Below are 25,168 nucleotides of genomic sequence, written 5' to 3'. Positions count from 1 at the left end.
TGTGAGATTTCAGTCTTAAAACACACTTTTTACAATGAGATAGCATTTTAAAGGTATGTAAGGATGTGAAGAAATGACATAAATGCATCACAATCAAGTACATTTCTCTATACTCTTCAGTATTTCAATCTGCATATCCTTTTATGACTGTTTTGATGTAAAAAAACCCAAAGTAAATTAAAAAATGTGAATGTTCTCTTACTGTTATTTTAAGTTCTTACTAATTTAAGGGCTTATAAACCTAAACCTCATACCTTTAACTGTGTATCTCTTCTTACTAACTGCTGATGTGACTCACTAGAATTTCCACAGACTTTTTCTTTTAGCTCCACAGTGCTTGTGTGCCTTATGTCCTGTATTTGGGGAGGGGGGGTTACTGTGCTTGGTGTTTTGGTGAGGGGTTATTTTCTCAGCCCCGTCCTCTTCATAACCCCTCCCACCCTGCTGTAGGGCCCAAAACCTCCCAATTCCTGGCGGCTCTAATGGGTCGGTCCGGGCTGGGCAAACACAGGAGCTCCCCTCTGCGCTGTGGTCGAGTGGTACAGTCCAGCTCTAAAGGTGGGGACTGGCCTCAGGTAGGGTGGCTGTCAAGTCATTACCATGGAGACCACCTCTACCTGCGTTGTCACCAGCGCCCACCCCCATTTGCCAGTGATTCAACCAGTGTGAGTGTGTGTTTGTAAAACATGTATGAGCCATCGCATGAGGAGCCGCTCAGTCATCAGGGTCACTGTTGTCTGCTCCATCCAGCAACATCTACCTCATCTGACTGGTTCTGTTTCCACTCAGCTCACACATGACTGTTACACACTCTGTCACAACAGCCTGAGAAGTCTGTCACTCACAAGTCAAATATACAGGTGCATCGTAAAAATTAGAATATCATGAAAAAGTTCATGTTTTTTCCCATAATTTCATTCAAAATTTAACTTCAGTGTATCCTAGATTCATCACAGACAAACAAAGTGAAATAATTCTAAACTTTTTTTTTAATCTTGATGAATACGGCACAAAATCCACTATCTCAAAATATTAGATCATTATAAAACACCAATTAAAAGAATTTATAAGACAGAACTAGAAAATTATGTTCATTTATGCACTCAGATGATCAGATGCTCTATGGGGTTCAGATCAGGCCGGTTGGCTGGATAGTCGAGCCCTATAATACTATGATCAGCCATCCAGTTTCTGGTAGTTTTGCCTTCACTGTGGCAGTTGCCAAGTCCTGCTAGAAAAGGAAATCTGTATCTCCATATATCTTAGCAGGTGGAAGCATGAAGTGCTCTAAAATCTCCCTGTAGACTCTAGACTTGATTAAGCACAGTGGACCAACAGCAACAGATGACATGGCAGCATAAACCATCGCTCACTGTGGACACTGAAATCACTGCACTTCAAACACCTTGTATTCTCTACCTCTACAATCTTCCTCCAAAGTCTGGGACCTTGATCCCCAAATTAAATGATACATCTTTCATCTGAAAACAGGACTTTGGACCACTGAGCAACAGTCCAGTTCTTTTTCTCCTTAGCCCAGATGAGATGTTTTAAACTAGTCTGTGGTTCAAGAGTGGCTTGATGCTAGTAACACGACACTTGTAGCCCATTTCCTGGACCTGTGTGTGGTGGCTCTTGATGCACTGACTCCAGCCTCAGTCTATCCTTAAGAATCTCCCCTAAGTTCTGCAAGTCTCTTTTCTTTTGCACCATCTTGTCACACTTTTCACTTACAGCCAAGTTTGCATGAATACGTTTTCGTGCAGCACTCTTGAATATCCTGTCCTTTCAGGGCTAGGGCTGGATATCGCCGCTGATGGCCTGAGTTGACTCTATTCCGATTCACATGGTCCGAATTCAATTCAATTCACGATTTATGTGGGGATTGTTTTTATAAAAAATAAATAAATAAATAAATATTTATATATTTATATATTGTGCTTCGACATTAAACAGATTCTCAGAGAAAAAAAAATATGCACTAGATATCCAAAATGAAATGTTTGGGCGTAAGATTCAAACCTTAAATCTAAGTCTAAAGTCTTTTAGAGGCAAGTACAGGTCAAGTTTCAAGCTGCTTGAATTACATAAGGCTGAGACTGGTCTTGTGAGGAACTGTCAGCAAACGGAGCAGGCCTATCAATAAAGATCAATCCCTGCATTACATGAATCAATATAACTTAAAAAATAAGAAACGATCTCAATCGGAGATACATTTTTAAAAATCTGTCCTATTCGGTCTTTTGAACATTAGTAAAGTCAGCAGTCTTCCCCATGATTGCAGTTGGGTGCACTGAAGCAGAGGGAGAGAATAAAGGCTCAAAAACTTTTGCAGTTGTTTTGGATTTATTAGCTAAATGGAGCTCTTTTAAGAACCAAAAAAAACTGAATAGAAATGCGACTTTTCAGAATATTCTAACATTTTTGAGATAGTGGATTTCTAAATTTTCACAAACTGTACGCTGATTTAAACAAAAAAAAGTTTGAAATATTTCCCTTTTTGAGTGATAATCCAGAATATCTGGAAGTTTAACTTTTTGAATCAAATCATGGGAACTTTTTCACGATATTCCTATTTTTTGATGCACTTGCACTTGATCAGCAATGCTAAAATGTTACATTAAAGCACATCTGTTTCTTATTTTCCACTCATTTTGTTCTTCTGTGTTCTCAACTTTCTCTCCCTCCTCTGCCTTCTCCTTTTTATTATTCTCCTCCTGCTCTCCCTCCTGCCATTCTCTCTCCCTCCTTGTTTCCCTTCTTACACCTCCTCCTCCTCCTCCTCCTCCTCCTCCCTGTAGATATTAATGCTCAGGCTCGTAAGCTGCAGAGGAACAGGGCAAAAGGGACGCTGACCCTGCCCCGCTCCAGCAACTCATCCTTTTGCCGCAGCCTCAGTGAGACCAGCCTCAACCAGGTGGGACCTCACACTGAAACCTTTTCAGGATAATAGATTGGTATTATTCACAGACCTTTATCATCCCGTATAAATCCTGAATGCTTGTGTCTGTGCATATGCAGCTGGGAGTGGGAGACGAACCAAAGCGGTATTACTCCACCCTGCCAGGACCTTTAAGGGCTCGAGAACGTGAGGCGGCCTCCAGCGGCAGGAGGAAAGAAGAGGGGGGTCAGGGAGGGGGAGGGGTGAGGCACTCACTCTACCAGTCTCCGCATCTCCTGCTGCTACAAGGATACAATCGGCAGGTAAGGAGAGCGAAGAAGTGATGCTGCATTAATGTGCTTCTCAGATGGTCCCAGCTCCCAAATGTGGAGTGCTCTTTTCAAAATTTTTTTTTTTTTTTTTGTTTTAAGATTTGAGGACAAGATGTGGAAACTTAGAGCACTAACTCATCCTTTCACCCAGTATGTGCAAGTTGGCTGACCCACATTGAAAGGTTGTGCATTAAATCACTGGAATTATTAGCTGGGAGCTGTAGAAGGGAGCTGCAGTCTGCCATTCACTCGACTTATTCTTGCTTTCTGTCCCTAAACTATATCTGGAAATGGTTTAGGCACACTGCTTCTTTGGCTTGGACTCTACTGCAGCAGGAATTGGGTATGGTGGAGCTGGTCTTCTTAAACTATTTCATAAGTAGATTGGAGGTGGGCACCAGATAGCCCTGTGCTTATGCTGCATAACCTATGTACAGAGGCTTTAGTTCTCAAAGCAGGCAGCCTGAGTTTGACTTCTACATGTAGCTGAAGTCATTTCCCATTTGCTCTTCCCCAAATTCCCACACTATATCCACTGTCTCCACAGAGGTTCTCAGTGAGAACCCCCTTGGGGGAGAGTTGCAGATGCCTTCCAAAAACAAATATTTTGGAATAATTACAAATTGCATAATTTACCAATTTTTTATTATTATTATTATTATTATTAATAATAAAATAAATGCATGAAATTAGTTAAATGTAAGATTAAAACACAGCCATTTGGTGAGATTTATGCAGAAACCAAAGTCATGCTTAAAAAATCCTAAAATTATAAGTCTGCACATGATTATTATTGAATGTGCATGGCTGTGTTCAACTATGCTTCATCCACGCTTGGGTTAAAGTGGGGGTCCCTGATGGGCCGAAAAGTTTAAGAGGCTTTGTTCTAACATAAAGACATGAATGTCAGAATATTAAAAAGCAAAACAGTTTGCATATGCCAAAACAAAAGAGAATCTGAACTTCAGCCGATGAGCAATTCATTTGTACTAGGTAAAAATAGCTGGATGACCATGTGCTCCAAATGTTTCCTCTTGTTTAAGTCAGACATACACTGCCGCGTTTTGCTGATTCAGACGCCCATTTTTGAGTCAATCGAATCACTTTGAAGTCAGGCCGCCTTTCAGCACTGATTCAGACTGATTGTGCATTGTTTGTTGTGCAGTCTCTCGGTGGACACGAAGGACAACCACAGCATGATCAGCTGCCCCCGACTGATCAGATAGATTTCTGGCATATTTAATGTTTTGGTGGCATGACTGCACACCAGTGACTAAAAATGTTTGTTAACTACTTTTTTTTAAGAGGAAAACAAGACTAAGACTGGTTAAAAGTTGTGCTGTGGCTTGTTTTTCATTTCAGTGCAAATTTAAACAAGCCAGAGCTTTCAGACTGCCTGCATGAGTGCAATGTCACAGGCTCGTGCTTCACCTATCTCATGAGGAAAGAATCTCGAGCAGTGTTTCCCAACAGTTTGTCCTTGGAGCCCCCTCTACATGTACCTAAGGAAAGCAGAGCCCCCCCGGACCCAAGAGAGAAGAAAAAGTGACACACTGCCACCAAAAAATCACAGATTATAATTGTTCCACTGATAAAAGCCTAAAAAATGCCTATGCATGCTTTTCTTATCAAAAGACCATTGTATGAACGACTTAATAACTGCTTTATCATGGTTGTAGTTAGGGGTGGTTGAAAAAATATCGATTAATCAATTCATTGCAACCCCCCCCCCCCCCCCCCCAAAAAAAATCCTCTCGATCGATTCATCTCCTGGCCAGTGAGGGTTGCTGTGCATGGGATTAGCATGTGAGGGTTATCACAATTCCCAAGAGGAAAGAAATATTATTTAAGTTTACGTGCACTTTTTCAGTGTTTATGCTGAACTGTCATGTTTTTTACTTTTGTACTCCATATGCACAATTAAGTTATTATTGTGCAATTTTTATTTTCAGATGTTTTATTGCTCAAAAATGTGAGGTGACTTACCACATATGTTCACATGGGCATGAAAATAATTGTGAAAAATTGTCAACAGGTCATTTGTGTATTTCTACTTCTTACTGAATCGACATTGAAGCATTTAAATCAATATTGAATCGAATCGATATTGAATAAAAGCGCAACCTAATGAATCGAAATCGAATCGAATTGTGAGGTTCTTAACAATACCCAGCCTTAGTTGTAGTGAATATTTGAAAATCTAATTTTGGCAGCCTCAGAGCAGACAACACCTCACGCCTACCCCCTAAGATCTTTGGCGCCCCCCTTGAGGGGTTCTGGACTCCAGGTTGGGAACCAATGATCCAGAGAATTAACTTGACATGAATTAACCTTCGATATACAGCGTTTGGGAAATGGCAGAGCCTTTGAAAAAAACTTGCAGTGATTGGATGAATGTTCTGTCTGTCACATCTTTACGGGCCAATCAGATCAACAAAACATGTGATGTCGTCACCGCTACCGAGGTGCACGTGCGTAGCTACCAAGGAATAAACTCCATATAGAACTACATAACGCTCACCATGGCGACTGTAGACATGTCAGTACACGACTTTTGTCGTTTTTGAAAAGAAGACAACTCACTGCTGTTCTTTGTTCTCCTTTTAACAAAGAAATATTGTAAAGTTTCGATAAAACTGGTGCTTTAGGAGCATACACGCCAGTGTCTTCTGCCATAACAGCACTGGCCTCTTGTTGCTGCTTGGTTACGTCATGACTCCCCTGCACCCGAAAGTACTGCTCCTCATTGCTAATTGGTCCTGTCTTTTTCTAACTGGGCCCAAATGGTTCAGACAGGAGCTTTGCAAGATGGATTTGCCAATGAGAAACACGGAAACGGGCGTATCCATCTGCTTTGCAAGGTTACCAGAGAATAGATGGCTTGCCTATTTTTCCTGCAAGCTGCATGCATCTCTGAGTTAAAAAGACTGGAATTTGATAGAGAGCCATATTTTTCTTGTTTTAGCAGATCAGAGGAATATGTTTGTTATGCGTTTCATTGAAGATCCTGATGATACCTAAAAGCCAAAACTGTGTCATCTAGTGATGTTATTCTCTAAATTTCCACGGTTGCTTTTTGTGTCTACATCAGTAGAAAATGTCACAAAGAAGATAAACACAGTATGCCCAAAACGTCATTGCGTTTTTGGCATTTCGAAGTACACTTTACTTGAAGAGAATGCTTTTATTTTTTCCTGCTTAGTTAGGCTATAATATGAATTAAGTCTCTGTTAGGGAGATTTATTGACTAAACACTTATGAATGTGAGGGGACAGGACAGTTTTGGACTTTGCAAAGTAAAAGCCCAGTTTAGGATTTCTGTGGTATAAGCCCAAACAGCACAAGCTTGAATGGATGCACTGCAGCCATCATGCAGCAAACATGCACTCAGTCTAAAAGAAGCATTAAAGAACCTGTCTGATTTTTTGCCACTTAATGAATGACATTTTAAAGTCTGGCAGTGCTTTGTGTTTTATCTCATCATTGATGTTTATGGTGTGTTTTGTGTGTTGCAGGACTGTTTGGTGTACCTGCTGAACAGAGATCAGCACACAGTCGGTCAGGAGACTCCATCAGCTCGTCCAAACATCTGCCTCTTCTCTCCCGACATCCTGCCCCTTCACTGCCGCCTGCGCCGAGTCCCGATACCCCGCCGTCATGCCAACAACAACAAAGGGGAGGAGGAGAGCCAGCGGTTCTGTGTTGCCGTTGAGCCAGTTCTCCACGCCACAGTTCTGGTGAACTTCTCCCGCTGCGAGCGCTCCACCACGCTGCGACATGGTGACCTCCTGTCCTTTGGAGCGCATTACATCTTCCTGTACAAGGACCCAACGGGCGCTAAGCCTCTGCCCGCTCAGACTTTGGCACGCCTCCGCTCCCTGGGGCAGCTCTACGACATGGGGATGGAGGAGGGAGAGGGTGGGGCTCAGACTTGTAAGATGTGTGGTTCTGTGCTTAAGGACAGGGCAGCGCAGGTGTCCAGTGTTCCAGCAATAAGACGCAGCTTCAAACCTCACCTGGTGAAACCTCGCAGTGGGGGGACGGCAGCAGCAGGACCAATGAGTTTACCAGGAGGGGAAGGGGGAGGAGGGGGTGGTGGAAGAGGAGGAGGAGGAGGTCAGAAAAGAAGGCTACAGCTGGAGTTTGACCAAGCCCATGAAGACCAGCTGCTGAACAGGATTGTGTCTCTCATAGAACCAGGAGGTATGCATTCAGATGTACACAATTACAGTGGTTTAATGTCATTTCAGTGAAAGGTTATTACCCAATAGCGCACAGTCAACACAGTAGTATCCCCACTCCTAATCGCATCTATCATTGCAGATTGTTTGGGATTATTTGTCCAGATTTTGCAGGATTAGCCTTTTTCTCTTAGAAATGTGACATAAACCGAATGTGGCTGAGATAGATTGAACTTAAACATTGTAAATGCTGCAGCTAATACTGGTAATGTGGTATAAACAGAAAGGTTAGAATAGGATTGTCAGCAAACATGGACAAATACATTGCTACAATTCATTGCACAGAGGTTTGGGATTGTTCAGTTGGCTCTTTGTATTGACTCAAACAGGAAAATGAAAGAAGGAAAAAGGCGTTTTACACTGAATAACTCCAGAGAGAAGCGGCTCTGTTTCCACCAGTATTATTCATCCATGTTTTTCCTGTAATAAAGAGCACACACACGGGGGTATAAAAAAGCAACATCTCTGCAGAATCATCATTTTCTGTTTGTCTAGTTAAACTACAAACCTCACTGTTGGCTGTTTGCTGAATGTTTCTTAGCTAAAAGCAGATCTTTTTAGTTATATTCCTGAAAGTTGTTCATATTTATGGATGACCATGATCAGATAAATACCTCTAGAGGGGTCTGAATTGAAAATATGCATTTTTTGGAACGTGATCTAACTCTATGAATTCCCTTACAGGAGATGACCATAAGCTAACACCTGCCTACCTGCTGTGTCTGTGCATTCAACACTCAGCCTCAGCCTTCCCACCTGGGAATTTTGGAAAGCTGCTGCTCAAGATTGTCCGAAGAATTCAGACCATAGCATGGGTCAGTTACCATCCATCTCACTTTATTTATCTGACTCTGTATCTTCTCCTGTTTGTCAGTATGTTTACATGCAGTGAGAAAACTCCAGATTGTCTTAGTCAGACTAAAATTAGACTTTTGAAATAAATGTTATCATGTTTGTGAAGGTTCTTTGCAGTGACGTGGTTCTGATGACATGTTGGGGGTCAGGAAGTGGGGGACAGCTATTAGGAACGAACGGGAACTGTGGACACTTCGTACTTTTCTGCTCTAAATGAACCTCTACGCTGCAATTATCATTAAAAAATGTCTTTATACATTAAGTACGATCCATACACTTTACACAAAGTTGTTTTTTTTTCCACAGTTAAACTGATTTACCTGGCGTGGCGGAGATCAGTATCACAAATTACTCAGGCAGGCCTACTAGCGTCTAGTGTCGTCTATCCAGATGAAGGGAGACAGGAGTCTAGAGGAGTCTAGCGCTGAGCTAAGAGGCTAGCTGAGCCCTTTTGGCATTTAAAAAAAATCCTAATTTTGTCACAAGCATGCTTTGAATTACAACGGTGATGTACTACCAGTCTTGTGGAGTGAGTGACTGAGTGATAATTTGCCATTTACAAACCACACCAACCAATGATCTAGAGGGATAGTGTTCATCGCATTTGTACCAAATGTAAAGCATAGAGTATGCACAAAATATAAAGAGCTGAGGAGATATTTTATTAGTCTAAAACATGACAAAAAGTTAAAGTGACATTAGTGACAGTAAAGATAAGCACAAACAAGAATTACAGAACAGTAACAACAAACCAAGCGATATGAGTTTCTTACTGAAGGTACAACTGAATAGTAATGGGGAAAAGGACCTTCTAGCAGCAATAGTGATAAGACAAAACATAACACTAAATAGAAATGATTAAAACATTAAACCAAATCTGACTGAATATAAAATAAATAATAATGATGATGGTCAGTTGCTTTTGAACTTGTTAGCCATGTGAACAGGACAGAACTCTGTGTTTTTTTTGCTGAAAAAGGACATGTCACCAACTACTACAGTAGAGGTGAACATGCTTCTGTATATAAATAAATCCTCCCACTGCACATGTATACTGGGAGGAGAACAATAGTCCAGTTAAACTGTCTAACCAAACTATTATTGTTGCTCAACTATATTAGGAATTTAAGAGTCTCGTACCTTTCTGTCCCTGTTTCACTCTCTGTCTGTCTGTCCGTCTGTCTATCTTGAGGTACTTTGGTCCCTACTTAAGTTTACCCCCTGTGGAGAGAAACTGTTCAGCCGTGTCAGGTCAGGTGAATAGTTAAACAGGGTTGCATATCACATGTGTTGTACTCTATTACACATGAGCACACGGGTTTTTGTTCTGTCTGAATTATAAGGATTTCACTTCGAAACATCCAAAGCCAAAGATTAGGGACTGAGATTGTATTTAACCATGTATACATCTGAAACATGAACTAACTTGACAAATGTTAAGTTTCAACAACTTTAATGCTCAAATAATTATTCTGATGTTTATTTAAGAAAAAAAATATGAAATATGTGCTTTTTCAACAGTTGAATAACTGATCAAAAAATGACAGTAAAATAAAAAAGAAACAAGTAATGCACTTTGATTTGTTGACTTTGGAGTAAAGTGTAATTTAGCTCACTCTCCCTTCTTTAGGTACGTTTTTAGCTTCAGATTTGGTTCACAGATTTTTTTCTGCCTTCCCTTAACTCCCAATAGGTTCTTCTACTTTTGAGGTACTATCTCTTCCTAAGGGATCTGGTGTGTTTCCAGCCATGTCTGACTTAATATTATCATTTGGGACATCAAATTCTTTAGCGATTAAGGACAAATAGGAAAAGGAGCTTGGGCTTGATTAGCAGATGTACGGTGGGAGGAAGCTCTAAACAAGGTTAACACAACATCCTCATATGCCCGTTTAGCTTTAATTCAGTTTAAGGCTGTACATTGGATTCACATGACAAAGGCTCAGCTTAGATGGTTGTCCTCTGGCACAAGCGATACCTGGGATAGATCTGGTGTGTCCTGCAGATCTTGTATGTTTTTCTCATTCTGAATTTTCTCAGTCTTGGTAAACTTTTTCGATTCAAAGCTGTTAGTATTTCAAAGGAGAGTAATAATTCACTACTGAAGATGACCTTAATGTGACTTTATTGTGTGTGAACAACATGTTTTACCTTATCATGCTGAAAAAGCAACAGGTGGAACAGGATTTTTGCTAACAGTGAAGTCACATTAAAGTCATTCTAGTGTAGGTTATTTTTTTACCATTGTTTAATTTGTTCCTCAGGCAGCCCGGGTTCAAATCCGCTTCTTTCCTGCATGTCTCACCCCCACTCTCTCAACCGTTTTCTGACTCTATTCACTGTTCTCCTCTCTAAACAAAGGCATCAAAAAGCCCAAAAATATACCTTAAACAAATTTGTTCCTAAAACCAACTGCAACCTCCTGAGTACCTGCCCGGTGCACAGAGACCCCTGTTTAACATTTATCCCCAGTTATTTCACTCAGATCTTTGGGGTCCCCCTGTACATGCCAGCTTAACCAGGAAAAACTTAGAAGTTGTCTTAACCTTACTTGTCACTGGTTGATGCTTAAGGCCTAATCCATCACTCATCATGTCCTGGCTGACTGATTTAATGGAATATTAATCAAATATTTGTGCTACTTTGTTCTTCTGTTTAGATAATTTTAAAAATACATTTCTGCACAGGAATGTGGGTAGACATGCAGGAAAGCCAATTCCTTTTTTTTTTTTTAATTAAGATTTCATGTTTTTTTTAGGGAAGCATGGTGTAATTGGCAAACATCAGTATCAGCGAAAATTAGCCAAAAAAGTTACATATAATGTTAGCCGAAATTAACAAAGAAATTGAATTAATAGTATTTACATCAAATATAAAGGCCTCACAAATCGACTAAATGTATGAATGTACAGTGATTATTCAGCACTTTGCCAGGATTGTCTGGGGGAACCGTCCAATGTAGCTGCTTAATAATGTCAATATCATCACGGTTAATTTGATTGATATGTAATGATTTTTCAACATCACATGCATTTTGCAAATACTCAAACCCCTCAATATTCAGGGAAAAAAGAAATTAATTAAAGTAAATAAGAGAAAAATAAAAATATCTAAAAGTAACATTTAAAAAGAAAATAATTGAGAAAAAAGTAGAAGACAGCATTCAGCACAGTAACTGATTAATCTCCATTATCTTGTTGTCATGATCGTGTGAAGCTAATATAGTAATTGCAATTGAAACTAATTAAGCAGCACTAATACCTGCTGCTGTTGTGTAAAGTACTGGAAAACTGTTACCTGACACACCAGATAGACTTGTTTCTTATCTCAAATACATTGAAATGTTTTACATGTATCTATGAAAGCTCCCATACAAAGTATTTGGGCAGGGCAGGACTTTAAATGAACACATTCACACAGTCACAGTCACGTTCACATTCATGAAGGGCCAGTCAGAGCAACAAGACAAAATAATGTAGAAATGCATTGCTCCAACACTGCCCTGAGTGCCACAGGCTAATGGTGCTGTTGGAAATTAGATCAATTATCTTGTTTCATGATCGTGTCAAGCTAATAATGTAATTGCAACTGAAACTCGATTGATTAACCAGTACTAATACCTGCTGACGTTTTGTAAAGTTCTGGGGAAACTATGTGTTTTTTGCAAAAAGAGAAGGCATCAGTGAAATTAATTTAAAAATATCAGATATTGGGAAAATCATCTCTATATTCCAACAAATCCCTCTAAAACAAATTGCCTGCCAAGCTTTATATAGGGGAATTAAGACAGTATTCAGACCCCCTTCAATTTTTAAAATTTTGTTATGTTTTTACAACTTGATTGGAGTCCACCTGTGGTAATTTTAATTGATTGGACATTGTTTGGAAAGGCACATACCTCTCTATAGAAGGCTTCACAGCTGACAATGCATATCAGAGCAAAAAACAAGCCGTGAGGTCAAAGGAACTGCTTGCACAGCTCAGGGGCAGGTTTGTTGCAAAGCACAGAACTGAGGAAGGCTACAAAAAATTCTGCTGCACTGAAGGTTCCTAAGAGCTCAGTGGCCTCCATAATTCTCAAGTGGAAGACTGAGAGAAACAAGATTCTCTGGTCTGATGAAACTAAGACTAACTGTTTGGCCTCAGTTCTAAACGTTAAGTCTGGGTGAAACCAGGCTCCACTCATCACCTGCCCAAAACCATCCCAACAGTGAAGCATGGTGATGGCAGCATCATGCTGTGGGGGTGTTTTTTTCAGCAACAGGGTCTAGGAGACTGATCAAAAGCTGAATGGAGCAAAGTACGGAGATATCCTCAAAGAAAACCTGCAGCGTTCAGGACCTCTGACTGGGCTGAAGGTTCACTTGAAAACATGGCAATGACCCTAAGCACATAGCCAAGACAACACAGGAGGGACAGCTCTGTGAATATCATAGAGTAGCCCAGCCAGAGTCCTGACTTGAACCCTATCAAACATCTCTGGAGAGATCTGACAATAGCTGATGTTACCCATCTAACCTGACTAAGCCTGAAAGGATTTATAAAGAAGGATGGCAAAAAAAACCCCACAAAAACAAAAACAGTTTTTTCTTTTGAATAAAGTTGAAAAAATATCTTAGATTCTGTTTTCACTGTTATTATGGGGTACTGAGTGTGGATTAATGAGAGAAAAACGAATTTAAACAATTGTAGTATCAGGCTACAGCATAACAAACTTGAAAAAGGTGGAAAAAAGAGGAAAAATGGGGTTTTAATACTTTTAGAATGGACTATAAACATGGTAAATTTGCTCTAGGAAATTAGCTCCTGTGCTTTTTTTCTCTTAAGATTTATGCTTTATCCCTCTCAAGATATATAGAGTTTCTATCATAGAGTGTTTTTCCTCCCTGACTTGTTTTTATCTTATAATTAGAGTGAGCAGACATTGAGTCCAGCAGGGTACGGAGTAATTATAAATGTGTGTCAGTGTGAGAGGGTAAGGTCATGTAATGTATAGTGGTGTTTCTTTCTGCAGGTTAGTGATAGTGGCGTGAAGTGAAGTTTTCCTACGCACATCCTAAAAGTTTAATGAGCTCTTAATTGCTGTATGTGTGTGTGCTTTGCAGGAGAAGACAAAGGAGCTGGCTCAGAAGCAAGCTCAGCAGTAAGTATCAGCTTTCAGCAGAAAGAAGGCAACTGACGTCTCTATGAGTGTAAATGTCAGTGCGTCTAACTCACTGTATTTAACTCTTCTTGCCCACTGTCTGTGCCTGTTTGTGTGCATTTGTGTGTTAACGCAGTCAGGACCCAGCCTCCTTATCTCTGCTCAGTATCTCAGACTTGATCCCAGACCTGCAGACTATCTTCTTCTGGATGTCCAACTCCATCGAGATCCTGTACTTCATACAGCAGAGAGCACCGGCGTACACCCACAGCATAGAAACACTACAAGGTAGAGCAGGCTGAAGAGTCATTACTCACTGTGATGTACAGTAGATACTGAAGCGGCATTGCTCCCTCACTCTCTATATGTATCTCTTAAGCATGCCTCTATCTCTGTCTAGGGTCAAAGGAGTCGTTGCTATCGGCGACCATATCAGCCAATGAAGAGGCAATGACCATCTTAGAAGAAGTGATCATGTACACTTTCCAGCAATGTGTCTACTATATCACCAAGGTAATCCGTCAGCAGAGCACTGCCATCTTCTAAATGAGAGACTTTTTTAATCTTGTTTTTAATAACGGCTGGATGAATAGTAACAGACCCTTGCTCATGCCAACGACATGATTGAGCTTTTACACACACATAACCCCCCCCCCCCCAGACACACTATAAATGACAAGATGAGATGAGACTGTAAAAAAATGAGAAGTTATTTTGCAATTACAGATCACTTCCATCATTCTCAGTGTTTGTGTGTTTGGTGTGTGTGTCCAGGCTCTGTATGTGGTGTTACCGGGGTTGTTGGACTGTAATCCATTCCCGGTCGACAGCTCTGAGCCGTGCTGGAAGGGAGGTGTAGGGTTTCCTGAACCTATCCGCAGGGTGCTGCAGGTAGGCCCATGTCTTGTACTGTGCTTTTTGAGAAAGAAGATCTAAATATATGTACAGTATATAATTAAGCTGCAATGATAATTAATTAATTAATGTGTTTATTCCATTGTTTTACATATCTTTTGGTTTTCTATTTCATTTTTCTTTTTTCTTTTTTGTTGTTTGAAGATCCCTTTGGGTTTTAGACATGTCTTGGACAAAATGAAAAATAGACTTTTAAAATAATTGTTGTTTTTGTTGTTAATCCACAGAAAAATCTTCCATTAAAATAAAATCCCAGCATATATGAAGATGCAAAATTTTATCACTTTTGTTCAGTACTGATTAGAAAAGGACTTGCTCGTAAACAAATTCATACCTTCAGTAAGGATCACTCTCATCATACCTCTAACCATTTTATTGCAAAATGGATTTACAGTTTTACTTGGAGGCGAAGGTTCTGCTCAAAAGATGCTCCCTGGGTTAGTCAAGCAGCATGCTTTGACTTTCCAGGGAGTGCATTGCTAGAAACCCTGAAATAGATACGTTAATGTCAATGTGTATTGGCTACAATAAAATAGCTCAAAAGCAATTAATCCATAGTTGCATGAATCTGAATATGAGGGTGCAACAAGTTTTATTCTATGAAGGAGGAGGCTGGGGTGGAGGAGGTTAAGATTTGCCAGCAGCAGCATTGATGAAACAGGGATTAGTTGGAAGTACATCATATTCAAATGGACCATTGTGTTGAGAGAAAGAGCTGTGATTGGCTGTGGGAGCTGGGAGGCGATAATTGCTGACCATCAGCTGATCACAGCTGTCCATATGACTATCAAGTCCTGCATGAACTAATAATAAGCTTCATTATAAAGTTGTCTTCAAGCTCATGAAATATTGAAGTTAAACTTAATTCTAATAGCACAGGGCAACTCAGTGAACTTCATATTCAATCAATCTATCTTTTCTGATCTCCAATCATAGTAGGTCCTCCCCCACGCTCTATCCTGATGTTTCCTGTATGTCCCTTCCTGTCTTATCCGATAAAGGCAAACAGCACAAAGAATAATCCTAACAAAAAGAAGGTTTCTTTCATTTTGTTATCAGTAGAATGCCCAAATGTACCGCAGTGATTTAGGCAAAGCATCCAGTGTATAAGGTTAGTTGCATGGTTGTGAGGTTTATTGTTTATTAATTTAACAAGTTTTGTGAGTCCCTGAGGTCTAAAATTGAAATATTACAGAAATTCCCAGGAGAGAAAAAATATGCCATGAGTCAAATGTGAAGAGGAAACACTGTATTTGTTATGTCTTTATACTTTAAAGCACTGTGCTGTTTTATGCTTGTGAATGTTCTACATTTTGTTGACTGTATTCACAGTGGCCCAGCTAGGGACAAGAGTTTGAAAGTACCAATAGTACATCAGCTTGATGCTCTACACTTAAACTATGTTTAACTGGCTTGTAATTATTATTATTATTATTATAATTATTTGTTTTTAGATTGGGATATAAAAGATATGACAGTGTCAGATATAGTGTCAGATTTTGCCCATGGCCTATCCACAATCCCCTCGATTACCAGAACCACCAAAGTAGTTCTTTGCTCATAATAAAGCACATAGGTCCAGGAGAATGAACTAATCTAGGCACCTCAAACTGAGAAATCTCAGGATACCAATAGCCAAGCAGTTAGTTTGCTTTCTGATGTACAAATTCTGATGTCCTTCGAGTAAGCAGGCTTGGTTCAAATTGAACCTGTGGCTCCTTTTTGACCTGTCGTCATTCCCAACTCTCCCTGTTCTCTTGTCTGACTCTATCCACTGTCCTATCTCTTAAAAGCAAGACATAAAAAGCCCAAAAATAAATCCAAACAAAAGGACGTTTTGTTTATAATAAAAAATACTGTCAAACTTGTGCTCACTGTCTAAAGTGCAGAAATACATTGGCAATATTTCAGTTCTGTAAGGTTACCAATATATTTGTGCAATGTCACATCCTCTGCTCTGCTTTTTAGAGATAAATGTGAATATAAAAGACATAAAAGTGACTTTTGTATTTTTATGAGACACCAAAACTACTTTGAAAAATGTCAGTCTTAGCCAGATTGTGAATGAAAAAACTGCTGCTCTCTTCCTTTTGCTTGCAGCATTTTAAGGGTAAAAATATGACTAAAGATCAGTATTTTTCTTTCAGAACTTTGGTACTAATGCTCATGAACATAATGGAGATTGCACCATTTTAAATCACTTTAAATCACTACATTTTGCAATAAAATGAAGTATTAAAAGCTTTGACAGCCTTAATTTAATACACTTTGATATTCTTTATTTCCTTTCCATAGCAACATTATTCTCTGATGCTTGTGTGCAGGTGTTTCAGAATGCACAGGAGCTTCTGCAGGGCTACCTGGTCCACCCAGAGATCCAGGCTCAGATGTTCGCTTACCTCTTCTTCTTCTCCAACGTGTCGCTTTTTAACCAGCTGATGGACAAAGGTAGGACGACGAGCGCACGCTCACACTATCTGTCCCATTAAACCTCCCTCAGGGTTTGTACAGTTGTTAGTGTATCTGGGAGAAAGAGCGACAGAGAGAAAGAGAGAGAGAGTCCTTGTGTCCTTGTCAGCATTTTGACAGTGACTAACCCAGATTTGTCCTCAATGCCCTTCTCCTATCTGCATTCTGCCTCCCCCTCCTCCTCCTCCTCCTCCTCCTCCTCCTCCTTGCCTTCCTTCCTTCCATCTGGTCATCAGGGGGTGAGTGAAGAAGGTGGGAGGTGGGCTTGGACAGAGGGGAGGGGAGATGGAAAAAAAAGGGGGAAAGGCCAGAGTGAAGGGGAAAAGGCTGGAAGGTCACTCAGTTGTTGAGGTGACCTTTCTAATAGTTTATCACTCTGTCTAAATGCAGAAAATAGTCATTTACCGCTGGCTACATCCGTGTGTCTGACTTTTTTACAACCTCCACCTTCTCCACACCCTCATTTTGCATCCTCAGCCACACATACATGCACTCACGCACACGCCATATGTCTTCATTAGCTGGTGGAGACAGCAGAGATCACATGTCTGGCAGAAGGAGGAGGAGAAATACCTTTATTTTCATGCAGAGGCTCCCCTGTCCCCCACCTCCTCTCCACCTTCGTGCCTCTCTGTCTGTCTGGCGTCTCTTTCTCTCCCTCGCTCCCCTTTTTGTCGCTCATTTATATTTCTCCGCCGATCGTGTCCATGGTAACAGTGAAGTGAGTTTAGAGCAGGTAACGCTGACGTTTGCACCGGGTGCTCTGCATCCCATACACACACAAATACACACTGTCATCATGATATTACAGCGACTCAGGGAGAAAACTGATCAGATAATTCAATAACACGCTGCACACACTCTGCTTTGTCATGGATTTGTAAGATTCTGTGTTTGTATGAGCATGTTGTGTCGTCTTCCTTTCAGACGGAGTATAATAGAGCTCTCTTTGTTTTGACTGTCACTTCAGCAGTATACAATCATGGCTTTCTTCAGTTTGTGTTTGGAAACCAGCTGCTGCGAAGCATTATGACACCTTAACTAAGAGGTTAAGTGATGTCTCGTCTGTTTGTGAAGCCTCACACATAGATTACTGTATGCCCAGACATAAGCCTATTACAGAGAGGAGTATGTGTGTGTGTGTGTGTGAGTGCATCCAAAACATATGGTAGAATATTTAAAGGGATATGTGTGTGTCTAATGCTGTAAGTGTATTGTCTGGCTGAAGCTTCCTGTCATCTTGAACTTGTGAAGAGAAAATCTCAAGGGAACGTTTTTAGTGCTAGTAAGTTTTAATGGTAGCACTAAATTAGAAAATGTCTTGTTTCAATGAAATTACATCAAGCAAATATAGTGTTGAATGAGCAGGAAGCAGTTTACATCAACAGAAATTTTTTTTTAAAAATTTCCTTTTGAACATGTGAGAAGTACAAAAAAATGTACCTACAGACATGTTAGACAAAAAAAATACTGCAATAATTATTGGTTACAAAACTAAAAAAATGAAAAAGAAAAGCAATACATATGATAAAGTGAACCTAAACAACAGTATCAGCTAACATTTAAAACAAAAATAAATTAGGGGAGCACAAAATTACATTTTTGCTGATATCCGATATGCTGAATTTAAGCCAATACCAGTATTGATATCAATATTTAAATATAGTTAAGATCTGAATCTTTAGTCCTTAAACTCCCCAGCCCTTGTCCTATCAACTAGGGCTGGGCAATTAATCGAAATTAGATACAACTGAAATATGGACTGCCGTAAGTTTCAAATCGCCGAAGGTGCAATATTCCTTTAACCTTAAATATGTGTCAAAATACAAATTGAAAACTTTTTCTGCAGCAGAGGTGTTATGCACTACATACCATGCAGTCGTTCAAGTGCCTTTTTTAGAAAAGTCAACAAAAAATCTTACTTTCTTCATTTTTGTACATATTTCTTATCAAATCTGATAATGACATAAAACTGATCACCCTCCCTTCAATACAGAAATTCATCTTCAGTGTGCAATACGATTCAAGATCATCAAAATTAGATTTTTTTAAATTGAACAGCCCTTGCTTAATCTAATATTGTGTTAGTTATAACATAGAATGATTTTTTTTTTTTGCATGATAATTACTATTATTATTAGGAAATAACCGCATTAGAAATCCAAATTTTAATATTGGGGTAAAAAAATGCAATTAAAATTTTTTAATTGTTCAGTCCTACTTAAAACACACTTTTAAGTTAAGGATGAAAAAAGCAAAAGACTTCATCTTATGTTGGACTGTTTGTCCTGCCTAACATCCACAAATTCATTTACAATTATTGGCAGAAATTATCTTATCAGCTGATACCAACAATGAACTTTCTATGCTTCTATCTGCAGAAACTGATATCATGTGTTAACATCTTGCATCCATAAAACAAAAATGTAAGATGAAGTAGGATTAAGTTAATATTTATTATATATGTCTTACCCCTTATTCATTTTAAAAACAGTATTTACTTAACAATTATTTACCCTTCTGACCTAAAGAGGCCTGCTGTGCCGTTATCATTATAAGTAAGCATGCATGAAGGTATATCTAAATTGGGATAACTCTTACATGATTTTTTTCACCATCATAAACGAGCTTTTAACCACTTTAACCAGGCATAGTTCTGATGATTGTTTTACAAAATTTTCTGTATAAATGCTTTGTCTTTTGTTAAATAAGAACACACCGAAAACACTACAATCTTGCAATTTTATTTGATTGATTTCAAGTCCTAAATATTTCATTTTTCCATCTTTAATTCAAATTCACCTTGCATGTCCAGATAAATATCTTATTTAGATGAATTGTACTGTCTAAATGAGACGTACTAAGTTAGATAGTACAAATCATTTCAAGACACTAAGGTAAAAATGCTGCTTTTCAATTATTGCATGAATAAATGATTGAAGTTTTATAATTTGAGAAATGCTAGAAATACATCCTGCCAGCATGAGTTCACATCAGAGAAGGTTTTTGGTTAAAAAAAAAAAAAAAAAGGTTACCGTTTGAGGTTCTTAAAAGTGAGTTTTCTTCTATTTCCCATGTAACAGTTAAACTTTTATTTTTGGATTTTGACCATATCAGCATCGTCATCATGATGAAGCTGAGCAAATGACTGAAGAGGTCCTAGCAAGCTACATTAAATTAAGTATTTCCATTTATTTCTGATCATTTAAAAATGATGGGTCAGGCAGTTAATTTGAACTTTAATCAATCAAAAACTCATCAAAAACGTAATCATGTAAGCAGCGTTTCCCACAGAATGATGCTTCACTTTGGTGGTAGACCATCCTTTCCTGCCTTGTTCTTACATTGAATTTGTTTAGTTTCTGCTCTTTTGATTGTATTCATCAGCAGTACTTTGTATAGTCATGATCAGATAAGATCACTCGTAATATGAAATGTTTCACTCATCAGTCTGTAATCACAGCAGGTGAACCGCGTGTTTCATGAGGCAGCAAACATCCTAGGCTGTAGAAGTGTAGGATAAAACTTGAATTAGGAAGCTGCAGAAAATGCTGAAATGACTGTATACAAGGCATTTTTTAAGAGATTTAGCATCTCAAATCAGCTTTTGCAAAGGGATGCACTGGTTGATGTCTGTTGTACAAGCAGAAGGAAATTAAATGGAAAGTCTTAAAATGGTGGGACAATAGTCTTTGGTGTTGTCTATGTGTGAGTAAATAAAAGTCAAGTTAATCTATATTACACATTTCACACATCGGACATAACCCTTGAAATGTTTTACAAGGACACAACATACAAAATCTAAAAAATGACTATAATAGTTAACCTAAAATTATAATACTAACTATACTACTAACAATAGAGGCAACAACACTGGCAGATTAATTTAGACAGTCATAAGTTGCAGCCCTTCCTTCTTTAAATAATAGCTACCATAAGAGGAGCTGTTGATCAGAGATTGGTTGTATAGTTTAAATATCTCTTTAAGGCTCTTATGCATTAGCATGCATGCATACTGTATTCAAAATCCTGTTTCATTTCATACTCTGACGATGAATTCCTAAAGAAAGTAGACGGTAGCTGGATCTGGTTCATTTCTTCTCTTTGTATGAGAATATTTTTGGTACCACTAACAGCCTCTTGCCTCTGCAGCCAAGCAGAAGCCCTGGGGTCTATTAGCTTTGAAAAATCTCATATGATGCCCAGCTCTAGTCCAGTTGTTTGTCATTGTTTGCACCAAAGCCTAACAGAGGCCTGAGCTCACACTGGGGGGTATTTCAGAAAGCTTAGATAGGAATTATAGCTGCAGTGAGGTAATGGGATGACAGACTGACAAACTATGGGATGCCAGCTGGATGTTAAGTTATCGTCTGTTTAACCTGCCATAAAACTTCTCTCCCTTCTTTGATGTGAAACAGAGGAATGGAGGCACAGAGGGAGGACCTGAGGGTGATTTTGTTTTGCAGTAAAACACAAACTCTGTCAGCGGAGCCCCTCTGCAGCAGTCGATTTGTATTCTGCGAGGAGCAGAGGACTGGTGACTGTGCTATTGTTTCATTGACGTCAATATCAACTTATTTAAAAATTAATGCCTGTAACGCATGCACAGAAACACTGAGTCTCTCCTTCAGGCTGCCTTTCTCTCAGGAATGCACACACACACCCAAGAGAAGAGATCCACTGCAGTGTCTGTGATGAAATACCCAAGCTCTCTCTGTGATGTTTGTGTGTGTGTGCAGGTCCAACTCGGGGCTGGTTCCAGCGCTCCAAGGTGCTGCAGATTCAGGCGTGTTTGCGGATGGTCATGGAGTGGGCAAGCAGGTCAGGTCTGGGACATCTGGCTGATAAATTCTTCACCAAGCTGAACAGCACAGTTTCCATACTGACCACGCCCCCTCAGCAGCTCACACAGGTACCATTATTTCATGCAGTATCATACAAACTGACAGAGAAGCCTTTGAGATTAAGATATGTTCAAGTTTTCATTAACCTACCACAGTTGCCTCTGTTACTGACTAAATTAACACAAAAGTCTGTTTTCAAAATCAAATAAAAACACATTGGAGTATTATATATGTATTACAGTGCCTATAGTATGGAATATAAAATAAGTGGTTGCATAAATATTCACCCTCTTTAAAGTAACTGACCTAATTCAACTGAGGTCCAGCCAATTGGTGCTAGTAGTCTTACAGTTAGTGAAATGGGGATCACCTGAGAGCAGTAAATGTGGCTCAAGCGATTGTAGTATAAAGACGCGTGTGTCTGGAAGGCCCAGTTACTTGTTGATCAGTATTCCTGGCTACCATTACACCATGGAAACAAAAGAACACTCTAAGCAACTCCATCAAGAGTTCAGTTGAATTCATCATCAAGAAATGGAAGGAAATGGCACTAGAGGTGAGAGAAAAAATTGATTCTGAGATGCATCGGGATTTGGAGGTGGAAGATTCTTAATCAATTCATAGATGTCCCATAATCAATTATTTAAATATTTAATACTGTGGAACAGCCCGAACGAAAAGTTAGAACTCTGACATGCAACCCATAACAGCAAGGTTTAGATTTCAAGTTGTTCATCTGTGAAAAAGGACATTTTTATGTTTGTCATTTCAGATATGTTACAAGGAAAGGATGCTGCTACCTTTGGTTCAGTGCAGTTGTAAATTTCCAGTTTACACCCATCTCCCATTAGAGGATAGTCGACATTTAATTTATCTCTTTTTAAACACAAATGCAATATTTTTATTATGCTGGACACAGTGAGAACAACAGAAAAGAAAAAAAAAAAATCAATAATCGATTAAAAATCAAATCGTAGCCCTAGGAATCGTAATCAAATTGAATCGTGAGGTACCTGAAGATTTTCACCTCTATATGGCACATGTGTAAAGCTGCCTAGACCAGGCTGTCCTCACAGTCTGAGTGAGCATGCAAGAAGGAGACTAGTGAGAGGGGCCACCAAGACACCTATGATGACTGAAGGAGTTACAAGCTTCAGCAGCTGAGATCACCACAAACATACCATCTCCAATGTGAAGCATGGTGGTGGCAGTGTCATACTGTGAGGATGTCTTTCAGCAGCCAGACCTGGAAGGTTTATAAAGGTAGAGGATAAGATGGCATGGCAAAATATATTCCAACTTTGTGGCAGCAGTTTGGGGAATGCCCTTGTCTATTCCAACATGACTGTGCCCCAGAGCACAAAGCAAGGACTATAAAGCCATGGTTTAATGAGTTCGATGTGGAAGAACTTGACTGGCCCACAAAGCCCTTATCTCAACCCCATCGAGCACATTTGAGATGAACTGGAACAGAGGTTGCGAGCCAGGCCTTCTTTTCCAGCATCAGCTTCTAACCTCATAAATGCTCTACTGAATGAATGGGCACAAATTTCCATAGAAACACTCAGAACTCTTGTGGAATCTTTTTCAAGAAGTGTTGAGACTGTTATTGTTGCATAAGGGGGACCAACTCTATATTAAAGTACATGTATTTGAATATAATGTCATTGCGGTCCCTGTTGGTGTAATGGTCAGGCTGCCAAATACTTTTGTCCATATATTATATGATGTCATGTCAGACGAGTCAGCACTTTAATTCCAAACTTTCATCTTTGATTTTTCTTTAAACAACACGTTTACCGTAATTGACGGTATTGTATTTGATTTAAACTCCAGAGGAAGTAGAAAAGGAAAGCTTTGAATCACTGCAATCAACCTTAAATACAACTGACAGATCTGTTGTTTATGAAGCATTGACTCTGATATGCTATTGATTTATGGTATCTAAGCCAGGAGAGGCCTGTGCCAACCCACACATCACCTCACCTCTTTTGATTCTTAGTCATATTTTAAAGGTCCCCCTGAGACATTTGATTTATTTCTCCTCTCCTCATTTCCATCTTTTTTCCTTCTCCGTGTGTTTCCTCTCCATGCAGTCGAGTTGGCGAGCTCTGTCCAGCGAGCACCCCGCACTGAAACCGGTCCAGCTGCACAGGATTCTCACTCAGTACCAGCTCACAGCTGAGTTAGGCCCTGTCCCAGTATGGCAGCCCAGCAGTGAGGACGAGGCCTACATCTACAGAACGGGTGAGTGTGGGAATCTGTGAGTGAGTTTGTGTTTAGAGGGATTATTACAACACAAAGCTCTCATGTTGTAAGAGTGAACGTTTAGCTTTTAAGCACAGTATTTACTGTAAAGCCCCTTCACAAGAGGAAATGCATTTTTCTTGTAATTCTCCACTTTTCTTCTTTTGTCCTTGTTTGTATTTATCACATGTTTTACTCATGACCTAACAAGGGACTGTAGATAGAATCAGCTTGAAATACTTTCCTTGGAACCCATGCAAATAGAATAAATAACAATAGTTATGAGGAAGTTTCACGGTGCAGAGTGATGGGGCAGAATTTTGGAATTGCCTCCATGTATAAGTGATTGTAGTTTTAGGGTAATTGTGATTTAAGATAGTACAACTCAAGTGTGATGTGGGAACCTGAAACTTACAGATTTAGATCATATACACAGAGAATTAGGAATGTTGATATTTTCAAATACTTTTCAGTACCATGTGTTATGAATGCAACTTAGACAACCCCAATTAATGGAGTTGCGGTCACTGCATCCAAACGTGAAAACACAACCATGAGCTGAGCAGTAAACCAGAGGCGAATAAATGGCAGCTGTGTGTACCTGGTGTGAAGTCTGGACCCCGCCCACAGCGTCCTTCCTCGGTTACCTGACAAGCACAGTCTTTGGCTCTCACAAGCTGCCAGCCCCATCTGGTTGGTTTCGTTCAGGTTTTGTTGTGTTATGGTGGAGAGATGGTGGAAACGGTGGTGCAGGTTTAAAACTGTGCGGGCTAAACTCAGGCAGCTAAGCGAGCACAATGCAGGCCGAACTACACAATTTCACATGTTGGTCCATCAGATGTAAGAGTGAAATAGTTCTTTATGGCATCTCTATCATAGCTCTGCAGCTGCTGCAAATCCCTGCTGCTCTCTGTACAGGTGTCCCCAATTTCACAATCAACCGGTTTTCAAACACACAGACCAGAAGTGACGTCTCCCAACACCGACTTGTGTCGCTGGGATTTGTAGTCTTTATTCCCTAGGCTTTACCCAACAATACATTTACACACAACTGCTGCATCTCTGTTTAATACCAGCTCATAGTTTCAGGGGAAAAGAAAGTGAGAAAGAGAAAAGACCCCAAACCTATCCGTAACACACGTGTTTCAGAGTAATACAATCTCTGTTGTTTTAATGATCAGTTGTAATGAAATATATCAGTTATCAAAAAAACACAAATCCCCAGTTCTACTTTTATTAAA

At 39.6% G+C, this 25,168-nt stretch overlaps 1 protein-coding gene across 6 annotated transcripts in view; it reads left to right on the top strand.

The window, feature by feature from the left end:
• radil (Ras association and DIL domains) overlaps positions 1 to 25,168 on the top strand; it is a 48,921-nt gene that overhangs the window by 10,663 nt on the left and 13,090 nt on the right. For all 6 annotated transcript variants that reach the window (XM_041786011.1, XM_041786013.1, XM_041786015.1 and 3 more), the window contains 11 exons: positions 2,802 to 2,917; positions 3,022 to 3,204; positions 6,729 to 7,416; positions 8,139 to 8,269; positions 13,415 to 13,452; positions 13,589 to 13,740; positions 13,853 to 13,965; positions 14,227 to 14,343; positions 16,692 to 16,815; positions 21,576 to 21,748; positions 23,777 to 23,927. In XM_041786011.1, coding sequence (XP_041641945.1) covers positions 2,802 to 2,917; positions 3,022 to 3,204; positions 6,729 to 7,416; positions 8,139 to 8,269; positions 13,415 to 13,452; positions 13,589 to 13,740; positions 13,853 to 13,965; positions 14,227 to 14,343; positions 16,692 to 16,815; positions 21,576 to 21,748; positions 23,777 to 23,927 — 1,986 coding nt within the window. The remainder of the gene's footprint in view (positions 1 to 2,801; positions 2,918 to 3,021; positions 3,205 to 6,728; positions 7,417 to 8,138; positions 8,270 to 13,414; positions 13,453 to 13,588; positions 13,741 to 13,852; positions 13,966 to 14,226; positions 14,344 to 16,691; positions 16,816 to 21,575; positions 21,749 to 23,776; positions 23,928 to 25,168) is intronic.

The sequence above is a fragment of the Cheilinus undulatus genome, linkage group 4, assembly GCF_018320785.1.
Source record: "Cheilinus undulatus linkage group 4, ASM1832078v1, whole genome shotgun sequence".
Lineage (NCBI taxonomy): Eukaryota > Metazoa > Chordata > Actinopteri > Labriformes > Labridae > Cheilinus > Cheilinus undulatus.
This window is presented reverse-complemented; position numbering and strand designations above follow the sequence as displayed.